Source organism: Sorghum bicolor, chromosome 4 (assembly GCF_000003195.3).
Source record: "Sorghum bicolor cultivar BTx623 chromosome 4, Sorghum_bicolor_NCBIv3, whole genome shotgun sequence".
Classification (NCBI taxonomy): Eukaryota; Viridiplantae; Streptophyta; class Magnoliopsida; order Poales; family Poaceae; genus Sorghum; species Sorghum bicolor.
This window is the reverse complement of record NC_012873.2, coordinates 43,559,869-43,585,830: the sequence shown is the minus strand read 5'-3', so window position 1 is coordinate 43,585,830 and position 25,962 is coordinate 43,559,869. Positions and strand designations below refer to the sequence as shown.

Genomic DNA, 25,962 nt, shown 5'->3' with positions numbered 1-25,962 from the left:
TCCCCTCAAGTGAACGTGAGCCGTTCGATCAAACCGACATTGATTGGACGGTTATCCTTGATCCTTTAGGTCGGTGGAGCTTGGTTCCCGAAAAGAGTTCTGATTGGAGTCCAGGTCAGGGCGGGCACCCAAGGGGGAGGGCGGGCGCCCTGCCCCCGGGCCCGTTCGGCCTCCCGTTCGTTCCCGTGGCTTCTGGAGTCTTCTAGATGATAGAAAATTGCGCGGCACGTTAATATCTCTATGTAAACCCGACGTGTGGGTCTTTCTTCCATATTTCCTGATAACCCCCTGCAGAAATAGACAAACACCAAAACTCGTGGAAGTCTAGGTGTTGGTTGCATTCGAATCCTTTTCTTTATTTATTTGATGATTATATTTGGTACTTAAGGACCGTCAACACAAGTTAACTCTGAAATTCAAATAATAATAGAGCTTGTCCTCCTATGGAACGTCAAGAACCCGATGCCCTATATATATAATAATGTAGTTCCATTTTCTCATAACGGCGCACATTTATATCGTTAGTCGCCTTTTTAGTATACTTTGTGGGTTCGGGTAGGAAAGCAACATTCATTTTGTAGATATGTAAAACAGTAAATGAATTAGGTAAGCACCCAAAGTAGAGCAGCAGCGGTATGAAAGTACCCGTAGGTATGAAAAGTACCTCTATTTAATAGGAAGAAATATATTCGTTGTTTATATATATGATGAACTAAGAGGCTGTTTGGTTGCTAGCCATAGTTTACCACAACTAACTTTAGGCAAGTGTGGCAAGCCACAAAAAGTGTGGCTAGCAAATTGGTTGCCGCACTTTACCATGCCTAAAGGAATCTTGCCACACTTTTTAACTCTATGACATGTGGAGCCCAAAAGAATCATGCCTAAACTTAGTTATCAACCAAATAATTGCCAACTTGGTCAAACTTGCCTAAGGTAAAGTGTGGCAAACTGTGGCTAGCAACCAAACAGCCGCTTTTACAACACGAAGACAGACATATATATGTTTATATCTCGCAGGGCGAATTGAGTAACTTAAGAGAAACTAGTGGTAAAATAGGAATTAACATTTTTGTATTACCATCAATCTGGTAACAGATTTAGTAACTTCATCTTCTTTTTACTGGTATTTTACAGGCATTTGATTTTACGTCCAGTCAAATCAACTTGAATGATATTAGAGAGAAGATTGCTATGTTCATTCTAGAACAGATCATTGAGGAAAATGGCGAGTTTCATTTTCATGACTGTGTTTCAACGTAAGGTAATAAATAAGCTTAGATGCAGGCACACTGTGTGTTGGTAATCTCAGTTGACACCTAAGACCGAGTACTCCTCCATGATGAACCGGTTAATTTGCATTTGTACTAGGATTAGTTGTGGATGTTTTGTACAATTAAGTGAAGATGATTGCACTGTGTAGTAATATATATATATATATATATATATATATATATATATATATATATATATATATATATATATATATATATATATATATATATATCATTTTCTATACTCCTAGGAGTAGTTACTCCCACTAGGTTTATTGGATATATGTTCACCATCAAAACCGTTTACTCCTAATCGTCAATGCATGTTTGCATGCAGCCAAAGAGGCCAGTAGATGTTGCACGTTCATATTTTGTGGCGTGAGTTTATTAGCTTCTTTCAAATAAAGTGGATAATAAATTCTTTACAGCCCTATATGTTTTTGTGTGCATAAAGTATGCATAAATTCTTTACAGCCATATATATTCGTATAGCTTGCACTTGGGAGTATAACCATATAGTCAGGGAATTATTTTTATATATCCATATAGTTTGGGATTATATCCATATACTTAGGGAATTATTTTGGTATATCCATATACTTAAAGGATTATTTTAGCATATCCATATACTTGGGAGTATATCCATATACTTGGGAGTATATCCATATACTCAAGTATATCCATATACTTGGGAGTATATCCATATACTTAAGGGATTATTTTAGTATATCCATATACTTTGGGAGTATCCATATATTGGCATTTTTTTAGAACAAAAGTTGATACAAGTATGTGTATATATAGCCGACTGTTGTATATACCTTGTAGTAGTATGGACTAATACTATCTAGTACAATAGTATGAACAAATACTACATACGTATGAATTGATACTGCTGTACACCGGTGAAACTGCCTCTTGCCGAACATGCAGTCCATGCGTCCAGCCACCGCCGCTGCCATGAGATCGATCTGTTCTTTAACTTGTCCATACATGATTAAATGAAACCATGATGGTGATTTTCTGCACCCAGATTAGAAGAAAGAAAATCAAAATAATCAATCTAAAAGGTATATTCAGCATTGCTACACCCAGATTAGAAGAAAGAGAATCAAAATGATCGATCTAAAAGGTATACTCGATCGCCGTCTTGTAGTTTTTTAGTAGATCGGATTTACGTTTACCTGATTGACGTCTCACAGACGCGTGTTACGGAAATCTCAGACGGGTGTTCTTCTTATCACAGACGCGTATTCGCTGCAATATAGACGTCTGTTAAGAAAGCGCGTATGTAAATTAGTCTATTACAGACGCTTCTAGCGCATCTGTGATAGGCTTTATTAGAGACGCGCTATTTCAGACGCGCGCTCACGCGTCTGTGTTGATGGTCAACGCGCGTCTGTGATCGCCTTTTGTGACTGTAGGTTGTTTGGTCTGTTGTTTGATGCCCCTTTGCTGCTGCCCTCGAGCCCTTTTGTAGATGATGCCCAGTGGTCCAGCTGTAATTTCTTGACTGGCTAAGCCCACGGTCCATATGAAGGCCCAATCATAGGTTGTCCCTGACACTCATTTGTTCTTCAAGAGCAAACTCATGAAGAGGGTGTGGAACTTGCTCGCTCTGAATCGGGAGAGGGATCAGCTAGCTGATAAGTCGTCAGCTAGCGATGTGATCAAAACCATGCTGACTATGAATGAAGAGCAAAAACTAAAATTTTGCTATGCGCTATGGTTCTGTCAGCCTGATGTGGTAGAGGCAAGTCTGAACCACAAGCAGCGAGCTAGCAGGTTATTCCCTTCCTCCAAAATATCCCCTTCTCTACCGTTCTTCTTCCTTGCTCTCGAATCCTAAGCTTCCACTGCTAATTCTCTAATTCCCTATCTCTCTCTGCCAATCCAGTTACCAGGTTGCTAACAATCGGTATCAGAGCCACTGATTCTCTGTCTAACACCATGAATCCTCTAACACCATGAATCCTTCTACCAAGCTTCTCCTCAACGAGATGCGCAAGCTCTTTGCCCAGCAGAACGCGTGGTTAGATCGGCGATTCGCCACGTCGATCGCGCCCATGCCCGTGCCTTCCGCCATGGCTTTGGTCGCGACCGCTCCTGCGCCTGCGCCTTCCGTTGCCACCTCTGTCGTGCCCGTACCTACACCTTCTGCCATTGACAAGCCGTTCTGCGCTGCGGCGTTTCCTCCACTCTCTCCTTCCGCCATCAACGCTATTGACCACAGTGACCCATCCGCCGACCAAAAGTTCGTCCAGTACAGCCTCGACGGCAATGAGCGCTCGCCTATGGCTGCTACGCGAACGCCGTGTACCATCTTCTTCGAGCTGGCCGCGCCGCTGCACCTCGCCGACGGGGACGAGCTCGTCATCCACGATGGCACCATTGCGGGCCCCATCCCAGCATCGCTCCGCTTCCTTCCGGGCCTCCGCGGTGTTGGACTGCAGGGCACCTCGTCATTCACGAGCACCTTATCACCGTCCTTGGCCACGACGTCCACCCAACCCACACCTATCGTCATCTCGGTGCCACTAGAGGTTGGAGATGCGACTCCAATCCTCAGTTCACTCGGGGCTGTATCCTTGATGGTCTCTACAGCAGTCTTGGGCAAGCCAGCCGTCCTCACCTTGGGTGCCTCTAAGGTGCTCGACAAAATGTGGAGCCACCTCTTACATACCACAGCTACAGTGTTGGAGGTGTCTGAGGCGGAGGACGAGGTTCCTAGCACCTTGCCCAACAGGCCATGGCCACCACCTACAGATCATTGGTTGGTGAATTGTGATGCTGAACTACGTCCTCTACCATGGCCGTCGTTCAAGGTGGTCGAGAGGATTGTTGTCACGGTTCACCCTGGCCGACTTTGGAAGTCCCCATGGCCCATACAAATTCACCAACAAATCAGGTGTGTGCTCACTGACCTTGCAGTGCTCCTGGAAGTGCCCAAGCATGTGCTGCGTTTGCCTCTTGTGGTGTTTGCCATTCCAAACAAGCAATCATACACTTCAGTGCCCAGTCGACTAGTGTCTGAAGAAATACAGATTTATACTTTAGGTACAGCTCCTCTTGTTATAGATGACAGTTCCAAGTGTTATTTCTGTACATTCAGGCTACTTGACAGTAGAAAAGATCAGAAAACCTTCCAAATGTATGCACTGTTGAAAGTTCCTTGGTCACCGCATGTTGGTGCATGCAGTTCTGTGGTTTTGTGGTTTCGGGTACAGCAAAACTGTAGTGTGGGTTTATGGTCTGATTTTCTTGAGTCATTTCAGTTACATACTTGGTGGTATGTCTGTCAAATGGAGCAATCTTTCTTTACTTCACTGATTGTTCAAGGATATGCTTTTACTGAGATGCGTCTTGGATCTGTCAATGCACCAATTATGCTGCAATTTATACTACCTATTGGAGAGAATGAGCTGCCAAGTGCACCATTTGTTGAATTTGAGCTGCTGGGTGATTTTGAGCTACTCGAGACATGGATTGCAAGAGGTGATTTTGTGCATCCATCAGTTACTGCTCAGTCTGAACTTCACGTGCTCAATTATATCACTTCCTGTTGCATCCATGGTGGATTGGTTGAACCTGTCCGGCTGTTACACTTGCCACACATTGAATTGGAGACCAAATTCCATATGACATTATTGACTCAGTTCAGTACTACTATACAGATATGGCGAACACCTACAACTCTCATGATAAGCAGTCTAGTATTCTTAGGTTATCTACTTGATGCGCAGTCCATGACATTGGACGTCTACTGGGAACTGTTGATGCTTGATATGGGGCTTCTAACTTGTATAATGGGGCTATCAGTGAGTATGGTGGGTTGTGCACTGATTGAAGAGATCAAACAACAGAAGTATGGTGGCCATTTTCGATGTTTGTTGCTTGAAGTGACAGAACAAAAATTTTGTGTTGCAGGAGGAAAGGCCAAGGATCACTGGCAGGCTAATCAAGAATTATTGCAGCAGTTTTTGTCTTCTGGTCCCAGCTGTACAGAAGTGTTGAAAATTATGCTGTGCTATTTTGAGTTGCTCAGCTCAGATCCTGGAGAGGCTGATAGCTTGTGTCGACTGTTACGTACTACCGCAGTCCACTTGCCTACATTTTGCATAATAACGAAGTTATTCCTGTTCCGATATGAGGCTTTGTTGGACTGCAACCTGACCTCAGTACTTGTGTTGGGCACAGTTTCAGCACCTACTTGTTTATTCAAAGTTAGCAGGAATGCGTACACAACTTGTTGCATTGAGTTGCAGCCATGGCCACCTCCTACAATACTTCATGAAGATGGACTATATTACCATATCAACACATTGGTACTGGCTGAAAATTCAGGACTCCTACTTGGTGTTGGCAAATGGGGCCTGCTTATACCACATGCATACATGCACAAAGGAGTGTTTTTGGTGGACGGTGAACATGTCCTGGTGGCAGCAACATTTGCTGAAATTGGAGCACCACGTTGGGCCTTCCCAGTAGTGGTTTGGTTTCCTAATTGGCTGTGTTTTTTGCTTGCTTTGGAAGCAACCATGGCAGTTACCTGCATTGGTTGAATTCACAGATGATGGCCTTGATGATGTGATTGATGATGATGCCGATGAGGACAATGGGCTTGAAGGAGAAGTTGTTGTCCCTGCTGCATCAACTGTGCAGAATGCTATCGCCCCACCTGCAATGCCCAAAAATACTGGAAGACAACTTTCCAAGAAGGAATTGAAGAAACAAGTGATCGTCCAGTTTCCTTAGGATCCTGGTGGTTCTTAACTTCTCCATCGGCTTGGGGGCAAGCCGAAGCTTAAGAAGGGGGGAATGTCAGGGACTACCTATGGTTGGGCCTTCATATGGACCGTGGGCTTAGCCAGTCAAGAAATTACTGCTGGACCACTGGGTGTCATCTACAAGAGGGCTCGAGGGCAGCAGCAAAGGGGCATCAAACAACAGACCAAACAACCTAGCAGGTTATCCCCTTCCTCCAGAATATCCCCTTCTCTACCGTTCTTCTTCCTTGCTCTCGAATCCTAAGCTTTCAGTGCTAATCCTCTAATTCCATATCTCTCTCTGCCAATCCAGTTACCAGGTTGCTAACAATGAGCTCCCTCTTGATTGAACTTTGGTAGAACACGCATGGTGTATCACGCCTTGTTTAGTTCCGAAAATTTTTTGGTTTTCGGTACTGTAGCAATTTCGTTTTTATTTGGTAATTATTGTCCAATTATAGACTAACTAGACTCAAAAGATTCATCTCGCGATTTACATGTAAACTGTGTAATTAGCTTTTATTTTTATTTATATTTAGTGCTTCATGCATGTGCTGCAAGATTCGATGTGACAGAAAATCTTGAAAAAGTTTCTGGTTTTTAGGGTGAACTAAACAAGGCCTCAATATCCATACCACGCCTTCTCAGATCCATATGAATAGGATGGCTATTGTAGCAAAATCTCCAAAGGAAGTGCTTGACCTTGCTTGCACAATCCAGTCTCCATAACTTACTCCACAAGGATGCACGGCTTCCGTCTGGGTTTTAGTTTGAGGCCGAACCCCCACTTCGACTGTTCCTGCTTACCTGATCCTTCCTATATAACTTGTATGCGCTTTTGACCGAGAAAACTCTTTTTTGTCAAAGTACCACGCAGCCAAGTTCTCCATTCCCCCATAAACTGGAATTGCCAAAATAATTCTGGCATCCTCCTCCCAAAAAAATGTCATGAACTAACTGTGTATCCCAGCTCCCGGTTACCGGATCTATTAGCTCACCCACGTCATGAATGAGAATGAGATTAGCTCCACTTGGCAGGGTGAATGGGTGATCAGTCTTGTGGACATGTCTCGAGGGAGCCAAGGGTCCTGCCATATACTATTTAAGTTCTCACCATCTCCTACCCTCCTAATGAGACCCTTCTCCGTCAGCTAAATGTCCCTCAAGATGCACCATGAATAGAGATGCTCCTCCCCGGCCGAGCCTATAAACACGACGACTGTCCAGGGTAGTACTTCGCCTGCAGCACCCGAGCACACAAGCTCCAGTGTTTGCGGTAGTCGCCGGGCTTGCTTGCTGAGCATGGCCATGTCAAAACTAAAAAGCATGGATATCTCTGAACCCAAGCCCCCCTCTTTCTTTGGTTTGATTGTCATCTCAGCTCAACTAATGAATCTTGTGTTTGCCTTCATATTACCAATAATGGAAAATCATGGCACTGACCTGATCACACCCAAGGTGGGGATTTTTTTTTAGATAAAAGATAAAATCCGGCTTCATCTATCCGTAGATAGAATCGGACCAATAGTTTATCCCTTGGTGACCTTTCAAAGAAAGAAACTAGCGAGAGAGAAAATCAGAGATGAAAATGAAAAAAGAACACGGAGTAAAGTAAAGTACACTGACAATTTAGTGGTATGAATATTTATTTATCTACCATCGCGTACTATAAAAGAACGAGTTTTTTAAGGGGCTCTCCATATAATACCCGTTCAGTACGGTGTGTACCTCAGCCTTCCATCATTAGTAAGATGTACAAGTTTTTGAGTTCACGATTTTACCCTAGGTGGTCGGAATCGTCTACATATGGGAGTATTATATGCAACAGATAGCTGGATAATGAGCTGAGCTGGCTTGGCTCGTTCTGACTTGTTAGGATAACAAGCTGGCTCAGCTCGACTAGTTATCTTAACGACCCAGAAAGCCAGCTCGGCTCGACTTGTTATGAGCTCGAGCTGACTTGTTAAGCTCGTGAGCTAGGTTTAAAAAGTACATAGAATATAATATTTATATTTCTCTAAAGTTTAAAAATAGTAACAATAGAAAAATAATATATCCAATAGTCTTAAGTCTGAACAAAATATTCATATGAGCTAACATATCAATCATTTGTAAGGTGAAGTAATACAAAACTAATATAAGTTATGATGACTTTTTCTAAAAATGAGCTCGTTTGACTTGCGAGCGGCTTATGAGCTGGATCAAGTTGGCTCGTTATAATTAACGATCTAAAATCTTAACTCGGCTTGACTCGTTATAATAACAAGCTGAGCTAAAACAAACCGGTCACAAGCCAAGCGAGCTAACGAACTTCAAAGTTTTTTATCGAGGCCTAGCAGTGGCTGCTGGCGATCGTCGCCCCGCCAGAAACTCTGCCGGCGCTCATCCTCGGCACCAAATGCTCCCTAACGAGGATCGGAGATTCGGAGTACGTACCTCCAACAGCAAGCCGAGGGAGTTCTGGTAGTCGCGCGGAGAAGTGATCGTCATCGATCTGGAGAACAGCAACTCTTTTGTTGCCAGCTACACCGTTCCTGGCAAGACTTTCGTCGGCTGCTAGTCTTCGGCAGCGCACAGCAGAGGTGAATGGTCAGGGCATAACGTTAAGCAGCACAGTGAGCCGTCGACAATCAGTGTGGGGGTATAAACTCCTATACCCTTACAGCTAGACTTGGGCCAGGAGGCTTGGCCTATCGCGAGACAGTTCAAGGCTTGATCTAACTGCTCGGAGTTTCACGCAAGGAAACAAGACGTGGAGATCAAGCAGGATTCTGGTCGGTTAGAATAGGAATTGATATCGTACTATCTATGGCAATTGTAACCGACTAGGTTTAGTTTTCAGATCTGTAACCCTTCCCTCTGGACTATATAAGGAGAGGCAAGGGACCTCCTAGGACAGATTCTCTCAACACAATTCAATACAATCAGACGCAAGACGTAGGTATTACGCCCACACGGCGGCCGAACCTGGATAAAAACTCTGTCCGTGTCTTGCGTCACCGTCAAGTTCGTACCTTGCGCACCGTCTACCAATAAACTACTACCGTGGGTATACCCCAAGGTAGACTGCCGACTAGCTTTCGTCGACAGTGGCGCGCCAGGTAGGGGGTGTGCGTACAGCTCTCCCGACGAACAAGATGGTCATCATTCCAACTTCCGCGGCCGTGGCTGATGGCCTAACGTTCACCGTCGACCAGATCACGTGGACAACTCATGCCGGCGGCCTCACGACCACGACTTCGGAAGAAACGCAGATCCAATCTGGGGCACCAGAGGCGTCGACTCCGATCACGCCGACTCCGAGCACCCGACCTCCACTCCCTCGTTATAGGGCAAAGAGGGTCGACAACTCGGATCTTCTCCAAGCCCTTGATCGCGCCGACCTCAGGCTCCTCGAAGCCTCCAACCTGGTGGATTTGATCTCGCGCAAATCTGATCAAGCGGCGTCAACAAACTTTTTCGACTCCTATCGGCCAACTCGTGTCACCACGCACGAACAGCTGGAGACGTCCCTAACAATAACATCGACCCCCACGGGACGATCTGTCAAGTTCAAGGCAGCTCAAGACCAGAATTGCCCTTATGGTCTAAACAACTCGGCCGACCAGTATTTGCGGCATACCTGATCTCTTTTCAGCAGAGTGGGCTTGTCGCCGGGGCAGAGCAGCCGAGCAGCTCGCCATTACGTCAACATGCTATCCATCCGAGTCCTGCCGGACGATAAGGCTACCAGTACGAACTCCAGCACAGGGTCTTTCCCTACCGAGGTTTTACACTCCGAGGACGAAGACTACGACCTAGATTTACCGCCATACCCTCCGGGTTTTTCTCGTTTTCCAGTCTTTCCACCCCGGCGAGGAGATCTTATCTTTAACGTCAGCAACGACGAACCGGTTGTCGATGGCGAAACCGACGAGCAGAAGCAACTCCGCGAGCAGCGCAATGCCGATCGTGCTCGGCGGCGCGATGAAGATTGACAACTTGCGCCACACAACCTCAGTGATGCTTTTGACATGGTCGGAGATTAGCCAGTCTACAAGACGCCAAGCGCTAACGTGGTCGTTGCCATGGCAAACCTAGACCGACTCCCCGATACCCCAGAGTACCAGGGCGTCCGATCCAGTATACGAGCGCATTTGATCGCCGCGATGGGACAAACAGCCACTTTGCTCAAAAGGGTCCAAGCCGTCTCCTACACGGAGATTTCCTCCGACCAGATTCATCGCAGCCGGACTTCACCGCGGCCCAGCGGGCGCCGTCATAGCCGCTCCCCCAACGGTCGCAGGAAGGACGCCGGACGCGACTACTGTGGTCAGGACACGGGTGGTTATCAGAGGCGCGGGCGTGGTCAGGAAGTAAACCAGGACAGGGATCTACGCTACAACATCCCTCCTAAGGATGTGTTGACACCGTTTTTGGACACGTACCCAGGGATCGGTAAAGTATAGATCGGCAAGATGGGGCAACAGTAACTGGTCTGCAGGGGAGTTGCCGATGAGGGTGGTTGCCGATGAAGAGACAGCTGAATGTGACTAAGTCCAGAAGTGGTGACGCGTTCGTGCCGATGGTCAGCGTTAGTCTTTGCTGATGGCTATGGTGAGAAGTCTGCCGATGACTCGGAAGGAGAACGTGAAGGTTGCCGATTGATCTATGGTGGTGTCCCGGTTTGTCACGGGAGGATAGTTTTATGTTGGGGCATTTGGCTACCGGACATGCAAAGTGGCACGCATTAGCTGAAAGACACTTTTTCATGTAACACTCACCACCAAAACAGCTGCCATTTGTAAACCATAAGGCCAATGGCTATGAAATTTTAACAGCAACAAGATATGATAGTTATCTACAAATCATCTAATACTCACTTCCATAGAAAATCTTGTTAAGGACATGAAATCATGTCCACCAGCAACCTTAACAGCCATGATTTGCTGGTGGACATGATTTCGTGTCCTTAACAAGATTTTCTATGGAAGTGAGTATTAGATGATTTGTAGATAACTATCGTATCTTGTTGCTGTTAAAATTTCATAGCCGTTGGCCTTATGGTTTACAAATGACAATTGTTTTGGTGGTGAGTGTTACATGAAAAAGTGTCTTCCAGCAATGGTCACCACTTTGCATGTCCGGTAGCCATTTTTCCCTTTTATGTTTTCCATAGATATTTAAATTTGTTTTGTATACGGATTCCGTTTAATTTGGAATTCGAGTCCTAGTCGTGTCTGATTGTAGCTCTTTGAGCAGGGTATAAATGTAGACCCTAGGGCCTTGTAATGAGATATCTATCAATTAATCAAACACAAGTTTTTTACTCATATTCCAGCATCTACTTTTCGACGACTTCGTCATATTTTCCTTTTTTTACGAGTTCTTAGGAGTTCGTCGATTTAAGCTCGGCGTATTCTCGAGTTCTGCGTGAATACCTCTTGGCCGTGACATCCGGGCGCATCGCTGTTGTCGGGACCAAAGTATTCGAGTTATCACCTTTGCCGATAGTAAGGTCAAATCGGCTGGCACGCCTTAACGTTTGAATCGGGTATTAGCCCTGTGTGTTTGCAGATCCTTTTTTGCATCAACACATCTTTTGGCACGCCCGGTGGGACCATCTCAAGATCAAGATCAATATGTCGACTACCGAGTTCGACTTGGAGAACGTCATCCCCGTGACGGAAGCCAATCTCAGGGATGAGCAGAAGCAAGCTATCGCGAAAGCCATGGAGGATTACAAGCAGCAATGTTTGAAATCCTTCAGCATAAACAGGAGTGGCGAGGTGATCTAGAAGGATGCGCTGCCGACGCCTCGGCACGTTACTTTTGAAGCCAATCCTGGTAAACTTCAAGACATGGTTGATAGTACTGTTAACCGTGCCTTGATCAATCAAGCTGGTGTGCTGTCCAATACGGTTTTCAACGCCATGGCTAGAACTTTTAAAGAAGGACAATTGCCACCAAATTATGTTGGTCCTTCTCATCATCAGCCGGGGTCGCCAGTTGTCACAGCTCTGTCGGCTACAGTAGCCGCTGCGGGCACAAAAACTACGGTTCCTCCCAGCACATTAGGACTCACCGATGTGCAATCTATGCCGATGACAATCAATCCATCAACTTCAGATGAGCAAATCAAGCTTGCCACAGATCTATTGGCATCAGCAATGTCGGGATCGGTTCCTCCCAACTGGTGGGGTTATGGTATGTCCCCAGAGATGATGCTGAAGACACCTGGAACATCTCAGATGGCTGACACGAGAGGCAAGGCTCCTATGGCATCGGCACCTCTAAATTTGCCGATGAATCAGAGTTCCCAGTATACTACAACTACTACTGCAAGACCTTACACTGGGAATTCTCAAGTTCCAATGTTCCAGATGCCTAACGCATCGGCAGACTCAATGCCGACGCAGCAGAGGTTTATGACATAGCCAGGGTACGTCAATTCAATGATGATGCCTAATTACCAATCATCGGCAGGGCCTATGCCGATGAATTCCAATAGTGGATGGCCTGGTGAAAGGATCTAAACAATGCCTAGAGGGGGGTGAATAGGCGTATCTAAAAATTCTACACAAAACTCAAAGTCACTTGTCAGCAACTGTCGGAAGTCCCGACAGTTTGGGTCAGAACTTCCGACGTTGTCAGAAGTTCCAACGCAAACTGTCAGCAGTTCCGACACCTACGGGAAATGAACTACAAGAGCTTAAATGAACTTTGTGAAATCCACAACTTACAACACCACTCTCTAGTGGTTAGAAGAGGATGTTGAGAGCCTTCCTTGACACCAAGAGTTCCCCAAATCGTAGATCGAGACCAAACCCTAAAAAGGAGGTAGAGGCACAAGCAAATACAAGTAGAACTTAAGAAAAGTAACCACAAGAGACACAAGGAATTAACCCAAGGTTCGGCAACCCCACTTAGGAGTTCCTACGTCCTCGTTGTTGAGGTGACCACTAAGGTCGGAGTCTCTTTCACCTCCTTGCCTCCCTCAAAGTAACCACAAAGGTCACTTGAGCTTTCCACTAAGAAAAACGGGGTGATACAAACTTTCCAAGGCTCTTCCACAAGATGGAAGCTCTTGGACGACGCCTAGCCGGCTAGGGTTCCAAGAACCCAAGAGTAATAAACTCAAAACCTGCCGGCTTGACGAAGAGATCAAGTGCTCAAACTTCTCAAGGCGTTACTCTCACTTATCCACTCTCCAAACACTCCAAATCTAAGGTGAATTGAAGTTAGGAGCAAAGAGGAGGAGGAGAGAGGAGTCTTGGGTGCTTGGGAGCTGTTTAGTCTGAGGGTTGGTCGCAAAGAATGAGTGGGTAACGGTTAGAAACACAGAGGAAGCTATTTATACTACTAGGAGAAAAGTCTGCTCAGATCTACGTCGGAAGTTCCGACATAGTGTCGGGACTTCCGACACTCACTGGGAAACACTGTTGAGCAGGCAGCCGAGGTCAGCGCAGGAAGTCAGTGTCAGAACTTCCGACATGCGTCGGAACTTCCGACGGGTCAGTACTGCTGACGCTGGCCGGAACTGCTGGCACTTGCGTGAGACAGGCCTGGCGTCGGGACTTCCGACGCTTGTCGGGACTTCCGACGCGTGCGCGCGCAGAACTCAACGTCGGGACTTTCGACTCACGTCGGGACTTCCGACGCTCACATTTCTCGCGCAGCACGTCGGGAGTTCCGACCCGCGTCGGGACTTCCGACACCAGAAGTCACAGAAGTTAATCCTAAGTGCAAGAGAGGAGCTAGAGTGTCTCTAAAAAGATTTAGTTGAAAGACTTGAGCACTCTATCTTCCCCAAACCAACAACCTTTGAATCTCTCTTGATAGTACGGCATACCTATCCCCAAGTTAACATAAAAACGAATAAGCTCTAGATTGAATCCAACGCCTTTCTCACGAACGAAGATTGGGGGATACCATTTCATCTTAGGTTGAACCTTTGCATCTTTCATAAGACTAGTAGCTGTAGCAAATCTCAAATACAACGCATTAGTCCCTAAATTGGATGTCATCAATACACCAAAACCCACATAGGGGGCAAATGCACTTTCAATCTCCCCCTTTTTGGTGCTTGATGACAACCAAGTTTAGGCTTACAAATGAAAATCAAAAAGCTTTTGAAGTCCAAAATTTACAGCGAGCTCCCCCTTGATGTATGCATGAATTTGAATTTCAATGGTGATTGTCATCACTTAAGAAACATACATCAAAGAACAAGCTCCCCCTAAATTTTGCACTCCGTGGGGTGCAACAAGTGTGAAAAAGAGTATAACCGTGAAAGAGTATGCAATATGACAGTTTATATTCACACAACAAAGTGGAGAGAATAGGATGGCCAATAAACCAAGATAGACCTTAAGTACATGGCCATCACAAAAACTCAATCAACAAACAAACAAAAGAGACGAGGACAAGAAAGCAAAGTATTAAGATAAAAGATTAACAACTTGTCCTACAATCAACCAACTCACACAACATATAAAGATGTCCATCACATAGTGCCACCACGAGACATAGATAATTGAAACTAAAAAGTTTTTAAGACTACCAACCACGACATCTAGCTTATTACATGAAAGATCAAAGCCTAACACTCCCCCCTTTGTCAATAAGTGCCAAAAGGGGTAGGCCGCGCTAGAGAAGAAACAGCTACTCAAAGTCAAAGTCCTCATCGTCACCGCCATCATCATCGGCGTCGTCGTCATCATCATCTTGTTCGTCTTCATGGTACTCCTCATCCTCCGGAGCAGCCACACCTTTGCCATGAGGGCGAGAAGTGGCCTCATCCTGATAAGCTTGGCAAGCCTCATCATAAAGAACAAGAGGATCACGAGGAGGCACAAACGGAGGAGGGGGCGAAGAGACAACACCAGCCTGCTGCTCAAGACGATAGAGCCTCTCCTGAATATCATGCTCCCTCTGAGCACTAGCACAACACTGGCCAAACATATATGTCATGAGAAACTTGAACTTGCTAGGCTTCTTGCCTTTGCCAGAAGAGGTGAGCGGCTGCGAACTGGTGGAGCGGGAGACAGCAGGAGGCGAAGGAGCAGCACGACGGGAACGAGCAGAGGAAGGACCACCACGGCGAGGAGGAGGATCTGCACCACGAGCCTTCAAAGCCCTAGCTGCTTGAACGGAGACCCGATTTGCCAATCTCAGGACTTTGTGATTTGAGCCATCAGTAGGGAAGCGAATGCGTGAAACTTGCTGAATGACATGCATGACATAAGGAGCATAAGGAAGGTTTTTGACCGGATCCTCAGAAGCATCATGAATCCTGTTCCAGATGTACCGGCTGACCGAGAACTTGTGGAAATCATCTCCAAAACGGGCTAGGACCTTCTGAGAATCATCCCTAAGAAAAGTGGAGTCTCCTTCCTTGGGGTACAACACCTGCCTGAGAATGTTGTTGAGCACATAGTAATAGGGCTTCAGATAAACAGTCTATCCATTAGCAGGAAAGCCCTCCAAATACATAAACTGGTACTCAGACATAGCCACATCCTCATAATCAGTGATCTCTGCTGCACGACGATCATGCCCATTGAAACCAAGCAGACGAGCAAAGGTGACAAAATCCACCTTGTAGTGACGACCCTTAGTGGTCCAGTGAATCACATCAGTGTCACTCTCGTTGTCAGTCTCATGAAAATATGAAGCATAAAACTGCATAATCACCTCATTGTTCCAATGCCTGTGAAGCTCCATCAATCCCGAGATACCCATGTTGCGCAAGTCTTCCACCATTTGCCGAATCTCTTGATCTTTGAAGGTGGAGGTAAGAGAGTACTCAATGATATACTTCATTTGAATAACTGGAGGCTTCCCTTTCTTAAGAGACTTGCGATACAGAATAGAGTCATAATAGTAGAAATGGAAGTAGTGCCAAAAGCAATACTCAAGGTGGAGATCCTTCTCATCTTCAGCATAAAGGTTGCGGCTCCGGAATGACCTGATATCGCGGACGTTGTGGCGGAAATCAATCGGATGAGGAGGAGCCCAACCACCCATGTTGGGAGCGATCTCGGGGCACCGCACAATGGGGGCCGGAGAGTCGAAGGGGACCAGCGCGGAGATGGGACACTCCGGCCCATCATACGGTGAGCGCACTTGAGCAGAAATAGTCCGCCCGGCACGCTAAAGCTCCTCTTCTGCAGGGTCGACCTCGGTGTCGCGCCCGGTGGGATCAGGAGCCCGATGCGAGGACGGAGGGGGCGCTGCCACCGGAGCCGACGGGCCCTGCCCAGAGGCACGGGCAGCGGCACGACGAGAGCCACCAGGACCAGCCCGAGGAAGAACGGCCTTGGTGCGGGGGGCAGCGGAACGGTCTTGGTTGGTCTTGGACCTCTTCTCCACATGGCGAGAAGGACTTCCACGAGTCATCGCTGCGAGACAAGATACTAGCAACTAAGGTGCTAGACAACATGAACGAGAAAAAGAGAGAGGGAAACATGCGATGGAGTAAAGGCGCTCAGGGTCGGAAGTCCCGGCGCGAGCCGGGAGTCCCGACGGTCGGAACTCCCGACTTCCGTCGGAACTGCCGACGCAAGAGAGCGCAGAAACTCCAAAGCAAACGTAGGGGAGGGAAGGAGAGAAGAGGAGAGATCACCTGAGAGGGAAGAGAGGAAAGTGCAAAGCGAGAGACGACGGGACGCGCCCACCACACACGCGCACACTGCGACGGAGAGGTCGCACGGCGATAGGGAAGGGGCGCACCACCGGCGACGGGGAAGGAGAGGGGCGCACCACCGCGAACCACGACGGGAGCCGAGGAGGAGGGCGCACCGCGACCTTGCAGATCGGCGAGGCGCGCGCAGGCGGCGGATCTGGATCGGAGCAGGGAGGAAGGAGGCGCGGGGTGAAGGGGGGGAACTGACTGCGGGGAGGGGGGAGGGGGAAACATGAAATGACTGCGGTAACTGGCCGGTCAAGGGGTAAAGAGAAGTCAAGCCAGGGACGGGTCCGCGCGCGAGATCTGCGTCGGGACTTCCGGCGCACGTCAGAACTTCCGACGCTGGCCGGGACTCCCGACGCTAGCCAGAACTCCCGGCTGAGGGCTCAGCCCGCAACCACGTCGGAACTCCCGACGCACGTCGGGACTTCCGACACAAGAAGACCCAAAAACTTCAGAATTTGAACTCTCTCTGCAAAGTGGGGTATGAATATGATGGACACAAATGATTTCAAGGATGACTAGCTGACAAACAAGCATTACATAACCATAATCATCCATGAAACCTATATTAAATTAGATTTTGAAAGTTGGCAAACAAACTTTGCAAACAATTTTCTCCTACCTAGATCAATCGAATTATGTGCAAGACATCAAGTTAGGTTACGAGAATCAATGATATTTAGCTCACTCCTCAAAGCACAAAATCTTGACTCATCTAGGGGCTTTGTGAAGATATCGGCTAGTTGTTTATCGGTGCTCACATGTTGAAGTGCATTATCTCCTTTGGCTTCGTGGTCTCTCAAAAAGTGATGCCGGATGTCTATGTGCTTTGTTCGAGAGTGGTTTACAGGGTTGTTTGCCAACTTAATGGCACTCTCGTTGTCACACAAAAGGGGAATCTTGGTTAGCTCACAACCGAAGTCTTTGAGGGTTTGCTTCATCCAAAGTAGTTGGGCACAGCATGCACCGGCCGCCACATACTCGGCCTCAGCGGTGGACAAAGCAACGGAGTTCTGCTTCTTAGAGCTCCAAGACACCAAAGACCTACCAATAAATTGGCAAGTCCCAGTGGTACTCTTTCGACTTACTTTGCAACCGGCATAATCCGAATCGGAATAGCCAAGTAACTCGAAAGTGGAGCCCTTAGGATACCACAAGCCAAGATTAGGAGTGTGCACTAAATACCGAAAGATTCTCTTAACAGCCATTAGATGACATTCTTTTGGACTAGCTTGAAACCTTGCACACATGCACACACTAAGCATAATATCGGGCCTAGATGCGCAAAGGTAAAGGAGGGATCCAATCATGGAGCGATATACCTTTTGATCGACGTCCTTTCCTCCTTGATCAAGGTCAAGATGCCCACTTGTTGGCATTGGTGTTTTGATGGGTTTGGCTTTGTCCATGTCGAACTTCTTTAGCATATCGTAGGTGTACTTCGTTTGACTTATAAACGTGCCATCTTTGAGTTGCTTGATTTGAAATCCAAGAAAGAACTTCAACTCACCCATCATAGACATCTCAAACCTGTTCGTCATAATCCTACTAAATTCCTCACAAAAATCTTCATTAGTACTACCAAATATTATGTCATCGACATATATTTGGCACACAAAAATATCATTATTGACTTTGCGAGTAAATAAGGTAGCATCGGCCTTTCCTATCTCAAACCCTTGTTTGAGTAGGAAGTCCTTTAAGCAATCATACCAAGCTCTAGGGGCTTGTTTAAGCCCATAGAGTGCTTTGTCGAGCTTGTAGACGTGATTTGGAAACTTGGGATCTTCAAAACCCGGTGGTTGCTCAACATACACCAACTCGGATAGGGGGCCATTTAGAAATGCACTCTTCACGTCCATTTGATATAGCTTGAAATCATGATGGGCAGCACAGGCTAGTAGAATACGGATGGATTCTAGCCTTGCCACCGGTGCGTAGGTCTCCCCAAAATCCAAGCCTTCTATTTGAGTGAAACCTTGAGCCACCAATCTTGCCTTGTTCCTTGTCACCACGCCATGCTCATCTTGCTTGTTCCGGAAGACCCATTTGGTTCCAATCACATTTTGGTTGGGCCTTTCCACCAAGGACCAGACTTCATTCCGTGTGAAGTTGTTCAACTCTTCTTGCATGGCCATCATCCAATCTTCATCATCAAGTGCTTCTTCCACCCTACGAGGTTCCAAAGGAGAAACAAACGAGTAATATTCACAAAAACTTGCTAAACGAGAACGTGTCGTTACCCCTCGTCGAATGCTTCCCAAAATGTTATCAACGGGATGATCCCACTGAATTGATTGATGTACTCTAGGATGTGGTACTTGAGTTGATCTATGAATGGGGCCATCATCTTCTTCATCATCATAGCCATGATCTATTGGAAGACCAAGACCATGATCTTGTGGATGATTATCTTCACTTGTGTGGTCAAGGTTAAGATGAGGTTGAGCTTGCACATTGTTGCCACAATCGTCATTGATTCTTGATGCGGAAGCCTCACCATGCTCATTTGATGAGCCATGATGAATGGTAGAATCATGATCAATATGCACTGCACTTTCTTCATCGTCATCTTCAATGGGCTTTATCTCACCAATTGCTAGCTTCTTGATAGCTTCTTGTGCAGCTGCTTCATTACCTACAATCTCAACATTGACTTGCTCCTTTTGAGAGCCATCAGTTTCATCAAAGGTCATGTCTACCGCGATTTCAATCAAACCGGAGGTTTTATTGAAAACACGATATCCATGTTCGTTAGTACCATAACCAAGCATTAAACCTTCGTCAACCTTTGGTGCAAACTTTGAGCTTTTGGACTTTTTGTTAAGTATGAAACACTTGGATCCAAAAACTCTAAAGTAGTGCACCTTGGGCTTTTTACCGGTCAGAAGTTCATAGGCGGTCTTTTCTCTTTTCTTGTGAAGATACAAGCGGTTTATAGCATGACACGCCGTGTGAACCGCTTCCGCCCAAAAGTTCACCGGAGTCTTGTATTCATCCAACATTGCTCTTGCGGCTTCTATGAGTGTCCGGTTCTTTCTCTCCACAACACCATTTTGTTGAGGAGTGTACGGAACCGAAAACTCATGCTTGATTCCTTCTTCATCAAGGTACTCTTCGATGTTGGTATTCTTGAACTCCGTCCCATTGTCACTTCTAACTTTCTTGATCTTGACATCAAACTCATTTTGAGCTCTTCTTGCAAACTTCTTGAAAATACCTTGGACCTCACTTTTATCACGCAAAAAGAAAACCCAAGTGTAACGTGAATAATCATCAACAATCACAAAACCATATTTGTTACCACCAATGCTTATGTAAGCCACGGGTCCAAATATGTCCATGTGTAGCAGCTCCAAGGGCCTTTCGGTTGTCACGATGTTCTTTGCGGGATGCTTAGCTCCTACTTGCTTTCCCGCTTGGCATGCACTGCAAATCCTATCTTTCTCAAAAGAAACATTTGTTAGTCCAAGGATGTGTTCGCCTTTTTGAAGTTTGGCCAAGTTCCTCATCCCAACATGGGCAAGTCGGCGATGCCATAACCACCCCATGCTAGATTTTGCCATTAAACAAGTCTCGGGCTTTACTCTATTTGATGTGAAATCAACTAGATAGAGTTTCCCTTTTAGGTGACCCGTAAATGCAATAGAGGAATCCTCCCTTCTATAGACTTCCACACCCTTATCCGTAAAGAGACAATTGTAACCCATTTCACAAAGTTGCGAGACGGACAACAAATTGTAACTCAACGAATTTACAAGTAAAACATTGGAAATGGAGTTATCATTTGAGATAGCAATTTTACCCAAACCAAGTACTTCTCCTTTTCCATTGTCACCAAATACAATGTTTCCACTTTGTTCACCACTAGGTTGGAATGAAGTGAACATATCTTTCTCTCCGGTCATATGATTGGTGCATCCACTATCCAACACCCAACTTGTTCTACCGGAGGAGTATTCCTACAAAGACAAATCAAACTTGTGTTTTAGGTACCCAAATAGATTTGGGTCCTAGGGGGTTAGTCACATAAAGTTTTGGCACCCAAACACTCCTCAATATTTCCTTCCTCTTGTGGGCACCAACATACTTTACCACGATCTTGCCATCTTTGCTCCAACAACACATATAGTCACTAGCATAGCACCGTGGAAGTGGTGCTTGTGACTTGGGAGCTTCGGATGACTTTATCTTGCTTTCCTTGTTGCTTGTAGGTTGAATCAACGGAAGATAAACCTTGTTGTTTGCCTTGTAGATAAGCTCATCAAGGGCAACACCCTTGTTGAACTTTACACAAGGCACTCCGTTCACAATGTTTCTTCCATTGATCTTTCCATCATACCTATTAAAACCAAGTCCTTCCTTGATGGATGGGTGCCTAAATGCCTTGTATATAGTCCTTTTAGATTGCTCTTGGCATTTACACCCCTTCTTAATTTCCATCTTCAACCTATTGATTTCCTTGTCCTTTCTCTCTAGCTCAACAAGGTTAGTGGCATAAGCATTTACATCAACTTTGTAGCATCTTTTACAACCGTTGCTAGTGGAGACATTAGAGTCTTTGGTTGCCTTAGGAGAAGTCGAAGTGCTAGCCCAAAGAGTGTTATAGTTTAACTCAAGAATTCGGTATTTTTCCTTAAAGCTTGTGAGGCTTTCTTGAGCTATACTATTCTCATTTTTAAGGCTAGCTACTTGATTATCAACCGAGGAATGTTCCTTAGTCAATTTCCCAATTGGGTCATTGGCTAAAGACAATTCAACGGTCAACTTTTCAACCTTCGTCTTTTCCTTGGCGATAGATGCTTTAAGTGCTAGGTTCTTTTCCTTCTCTTGCACAATTATATCACCTTGCATCTCTAAGCATCTATCCCTCTTCTCTAATTTCTTCATTAGACTTTTTATTTTAGTGAAGGCCTTATGACCAAATTTCTTTATCAAGGATGCCTCATGTTGTTCTATGTTTTCATCATGACTATCATATTCATCACTAGAGGTTTCGGATGAGGTAGTTACCTTCTCCCCCTTAGCCATAAGGCAAGTTGGAGTGTAGTAGTCATCGTCGTTGAGGTTGGCGAAGAGGCTTGGTGTAGAATCCAAGTTGGGGAAGAGCTTTGGTGGTGAAGCCTTTGGGAGATTCATGAGTGATGATGAGGATTTGTGGATGGCAATGTTTGCAGCTCCTTTCTTCTTCTTCTTCTCTTCATCACTTGAGTCACTATCATTTGATATCCATTCTTCACCAAGATGAGCTTCACCCTTTTTCTTTCCTTTGTACTTCTTGTCATTATTCTTGTTGTACTTGTTCTTGTCTTTCATATTTGGGCACTCAGCTATGAAGTGACCGGTTTGTCCACCTCTTCTTCTTTTGATGACCCTTCTTCTTCATAAACTTTCTGAGATTTCTAATGATGAAAGCAACTTCTTGATCAGAATCTTCATCACCACTTGATGAATCCTGCTTCACTTTCTTCTTTTCTTAACATGACTTGTGGTGTTCATGTCCTTGCTCTACCTTTAGAGCTACATTCTTGTTATATCCCATTGCACTAGGATTTTGACTATGTGCATTGATAGCATCTTGATCAAGGCACTCATGATGCTTGAGCTTGGCTAGAACTTCTTGAGGAGTCATGCAATCATAGTCGGGCCTTTCCATAATCACTGACGCTAGCATGTTGTTCTTTGCTCTATAGGTTCTTAAGATCTTTCTTGCAACCTTGTTTTCATCCCATTCAGTGCTTCCAATAGATCTTATCCGGTTGACCAAAGACATCATCCTATCAAACATAGCTTGAGTGGATTCACCTTTTAGAAAAACAAATCTTTCCAACTCACCATGAAGTAACTCAATGTTACCCTTTCTCACACTCTTGTCACCTTCAAATGCTGTTTTCAACACTTCCCAAATATCCTTGGCAACTTCTCTTCCATTCACTTTGTTGAATTCATCTGGAGCCAAACTTGAAACTAAAATAGCCACAGCTTGTGCATTTTGACGAAAGATGTGAGCTTCCTCCGGAGTGATCTCTCTATCTTCAGTGGGAAATGTTACACCAACATCTACCACTTCCCAAAGATTTGCAGCAATGAGGTGCATCTTCATTTTGTAGGCCCAATCGGGATATCTAGTTCCATCAAAGTGAGGAGGTTTCCCTAGGTTGATAGATGGGGCATGATGTGAAGCCTTGATAAGCTGAGAATAATCAAAGTTCATGTTGGAGTAGACTCCTTTTGGGTGACCTTCTTCTTTACCACCAACTTCACTTTCATTATCATTGTCTTTGTGCCCACTAGGTCCCTCATCAGATTTTCTACTACCTATCGCATCTTCAACTTTCTTGCTCAGCTCTTCTTTTAACTTTGTCATCTCATCTTGCATTTTCTTCATTTCATCTTGAAAAAGCTTTGATTGAGCTGCCAACAGTTCTTTGGCTATTTCCTTAGCCAACTCTTGTGTCTTTTCGGTTTCCGACATTGTTTCTTCTCACACGGTAAAGTGCTAAAAGAAGACCTTGCTCTGATACCCATTGAAAGGATCTAAACAATGCCTAGAGGGGGGGTGAAAAGGCGTATCTAAAAATTCTACACAAAACTCAAAGTCACTTGTCAGCAACTGTCCGAAGTCCCGACAGTTTGGGTCTGAACTTCCGACGTTGTCAGAAGCTCCAACGCAAACTATCAGCAGTTCCGACACCTACGGGAAATGAACTACAAGAGCTTAAATGAACTTTGTGAAATCCACAACTTACAACACCACTCTCTAGTGGTTAGAAGAGGATGTTGAGAGCCTTCCTTGACACCAAGAGTTCCCCAAATCGTAGATCGAGACCAAACCCTAAAAAGGAGGTAGAGGCACAAGCAAATACAAGTAATACAAGTAGAACTTAAGAAAAGTAACCACAAGAGACACAAGAATTAACCCGAGGTTCGGCAACCCCACTTAGGAGTTCCTACGTCCTCGTTGTTGAGGTGACCACTAAGGTCGGAGTCTCTTTCACCTCCTTGCCACCCTCAAAGTAACCACAAAGGTCACTTGAGCTTTCCACTAAGAAAAACGGGGTGATACAAACTTTCCAAGGCTCTTCCACAAGATGGAAGCTCTTGGACGACGCCTAGCCGGCTAGGGTTCCAAGAACCCAAGAGTAATAAACTCAAAACCTGCCGGCTTGATGAAGAGATCAAGTGCTCAAACTTCTCAAGGCGTTGCTCTCACTTATCCACTCTCCAAACACTCCAAATCTAAGGTGAATTGAAGTTAGGAGCAAAGAGGAGGAGGAGAGAGGAGTCTTGGGTGCTTGGGAGCTGTTTAGTCTGAGGGTTGGTCGCAAAGAATGAGTGGGTAACGGTTAGAAACACAGAGGAAGCTATTTATACTACTAGGAGAAAAGTCTGCTCAGATCTACGTCGGAAGTTCCGACATAGTGTCGGGACTTCCGACACTCACTGGGAAACACTGTTGAGCAGGCAGCCGAGGTCAGCGCAGGAAGTCAGTGTCGGAACTTCCGACATGCGTCGGAACTTCTGACAGGTCAGTACTGCTGACGCTGGCCGGAACTGCTGGCACTTGCGCGAGACAGGCCTGGCGTCGGGACTTCCGACGCTTGTCGGGACTTCCGACGCGTGCGCGCGCAGAACTCAACGTCGGGACTTCCGACTCACGTCGGGACTTCCGACGCTCACAGTTCTCGCGCAGCACGTCGGGAGTTCCGACCCGCGTCGGGACTTCCGACACCAGAAGTCACAGAAGTTAATCCTAAGTGCAAGAGAGGAGCTAGAGTGTCTCTAAAAAGATTTAGTTGAAAGAGTTGAGCACTCTATCTTCCCCAAACCAACAACCTTTGAATCCCTCTTGATAGTATGGCATACCTATCCCCAAGTTAACATAAAAACGAATAAGCTCTAGATTGAATCCAACGCCTTTCTCACGAACGAAGATTGGGGGATACCATTTCATCTTAGGTTGAACCTTTGCATCTTTCATAAGACTAGTAGCTGTAGCAAATCTCAAATACAACGCATTAGTCCCTAAATTGGATGTCATCAATACACCAAAACCCACATAGGGGGCAAATGCACTTTCACCTGGGCAATTTGTTTTCCCACAGATGCCTCAGCAGAGTCATCAAGCTCCAGGGTTTCAGCAAGGTCAAATCCAACCTAGGTTTCAGAATCAAGGAATGCCCAACCAGCCGATGAATCTTGGTCAACAGTTTGGTGGTCAGACGATCAACCCCATGTTCCATGCAGATCGTGCGCCTCAGCAACACGTGGAAGTGTATCAGCAGGCGCCAGATCTACAACCACCTCATCGGCAAGATGCCGATGCCTATTGGGCTGATAAGATTGCTGAAGTAATGAGGGACCAATTTGGGATAAAACCCAAAGTCAACACTTACTCTTATCGGACACCGTATCCTCCTACATATGATTTAATTCCACTTCCAAATCGGTACAAAGTGCCAGATTTCACTAAGTTTTCTGGACAGGATGATACATCGACTATGGAGCATGTCAACAGGTTTATCATCCAATGTGGGGAAGCTGCTAACAGGGATGAATTGAGGGTTCGACTGTTTTCATCATCTTTATCTGGATCGGCCTTCACTTGGTTTATATCATTGCCTCCTAATTCAGTGATTACTTGGGCCGATCTGGAGAAGCAGTTCCACAAGTACTTCTTTTCTGGAGTCCATGAGAAGAAAATTACCGATTTGGTCAGATTGAAACAGCGTAATGATGAATCGGTTGAAAGTTTTGTGCAGAGGTTGCGGGAAGTCAAGACTAAATGCTATAGTCTGGTTTTGGACGATCGGCAGCTAGCCGATTTGGCTTCCTAGGGTTTGTTGCCACATATCAGGGACAAATATGCTTCTCAAGAGTTCGAGAGCCTGTGTCACTTGGTCCAGAGGATTTCCGACTAGGATATTAAGCCTTTTGAACCTAAGAGAGCTTGGAACAAAAAGGTGTCATTTGTTGATGAGGCAGCGAGCTCAGATTCTAATGAAGAGCCAGTCATCGGCTTGGCAGAGTGGGTGAAGAATAAGAAGCCGATGTCTTGCCCTTTTGGGCATAAAGAGCCAGAGAAGTTCGCATTTGATATCACCAAAGCCGACAGGATATTTGACTTTCTACTTCAAGAAGGTCAAATCAAATTGTCACCCAATCATGTAATCCCATCGGCTGAAGAGTTGAAGAAGATGAAATACTGCAAGTGGCATAATGCAACCTCTCACAACACCAAGGAGTGCAAAGT

The 25,962-nt window shown here is 45.7% G+C and overlaps 1 protein-coding gene across 2 annotated transcripts; it reads left to right on the top strand.

Annotated features, from left to right (window-relative positions):
- Positions 2,796 to 6,592, top strand: LOC110434392. Of its 2 annotated transcripts, none has more exons than XR_002451884.1 (2): positions 2,796 to 6,238; positions 6,351 to 6,592. XR_002451884.1 is itself a non-coding variant. In XM_021458323.1 (2 exons), exon 2 carries the CDS (start codon positions 3,239 to 3,241, stop codon positions 5,831 to 5,833), a length of 2,595 nt encoding a protein of 864 aa, XP_021313998.1. In that variant the 5' UTR covers positions 2,796 to 3,056; positions 3,169 to 3,238; the 3' UTR covers positions 5,834 to 6,524. The 2 variants fall into 2 exon arrangements, 1 of the variants encoding a protein (XP_021313998.1); XM_021458323.1 differs by having other exon boundaries at positions 2,796 to 3,056; positions 3,169 to 6,524.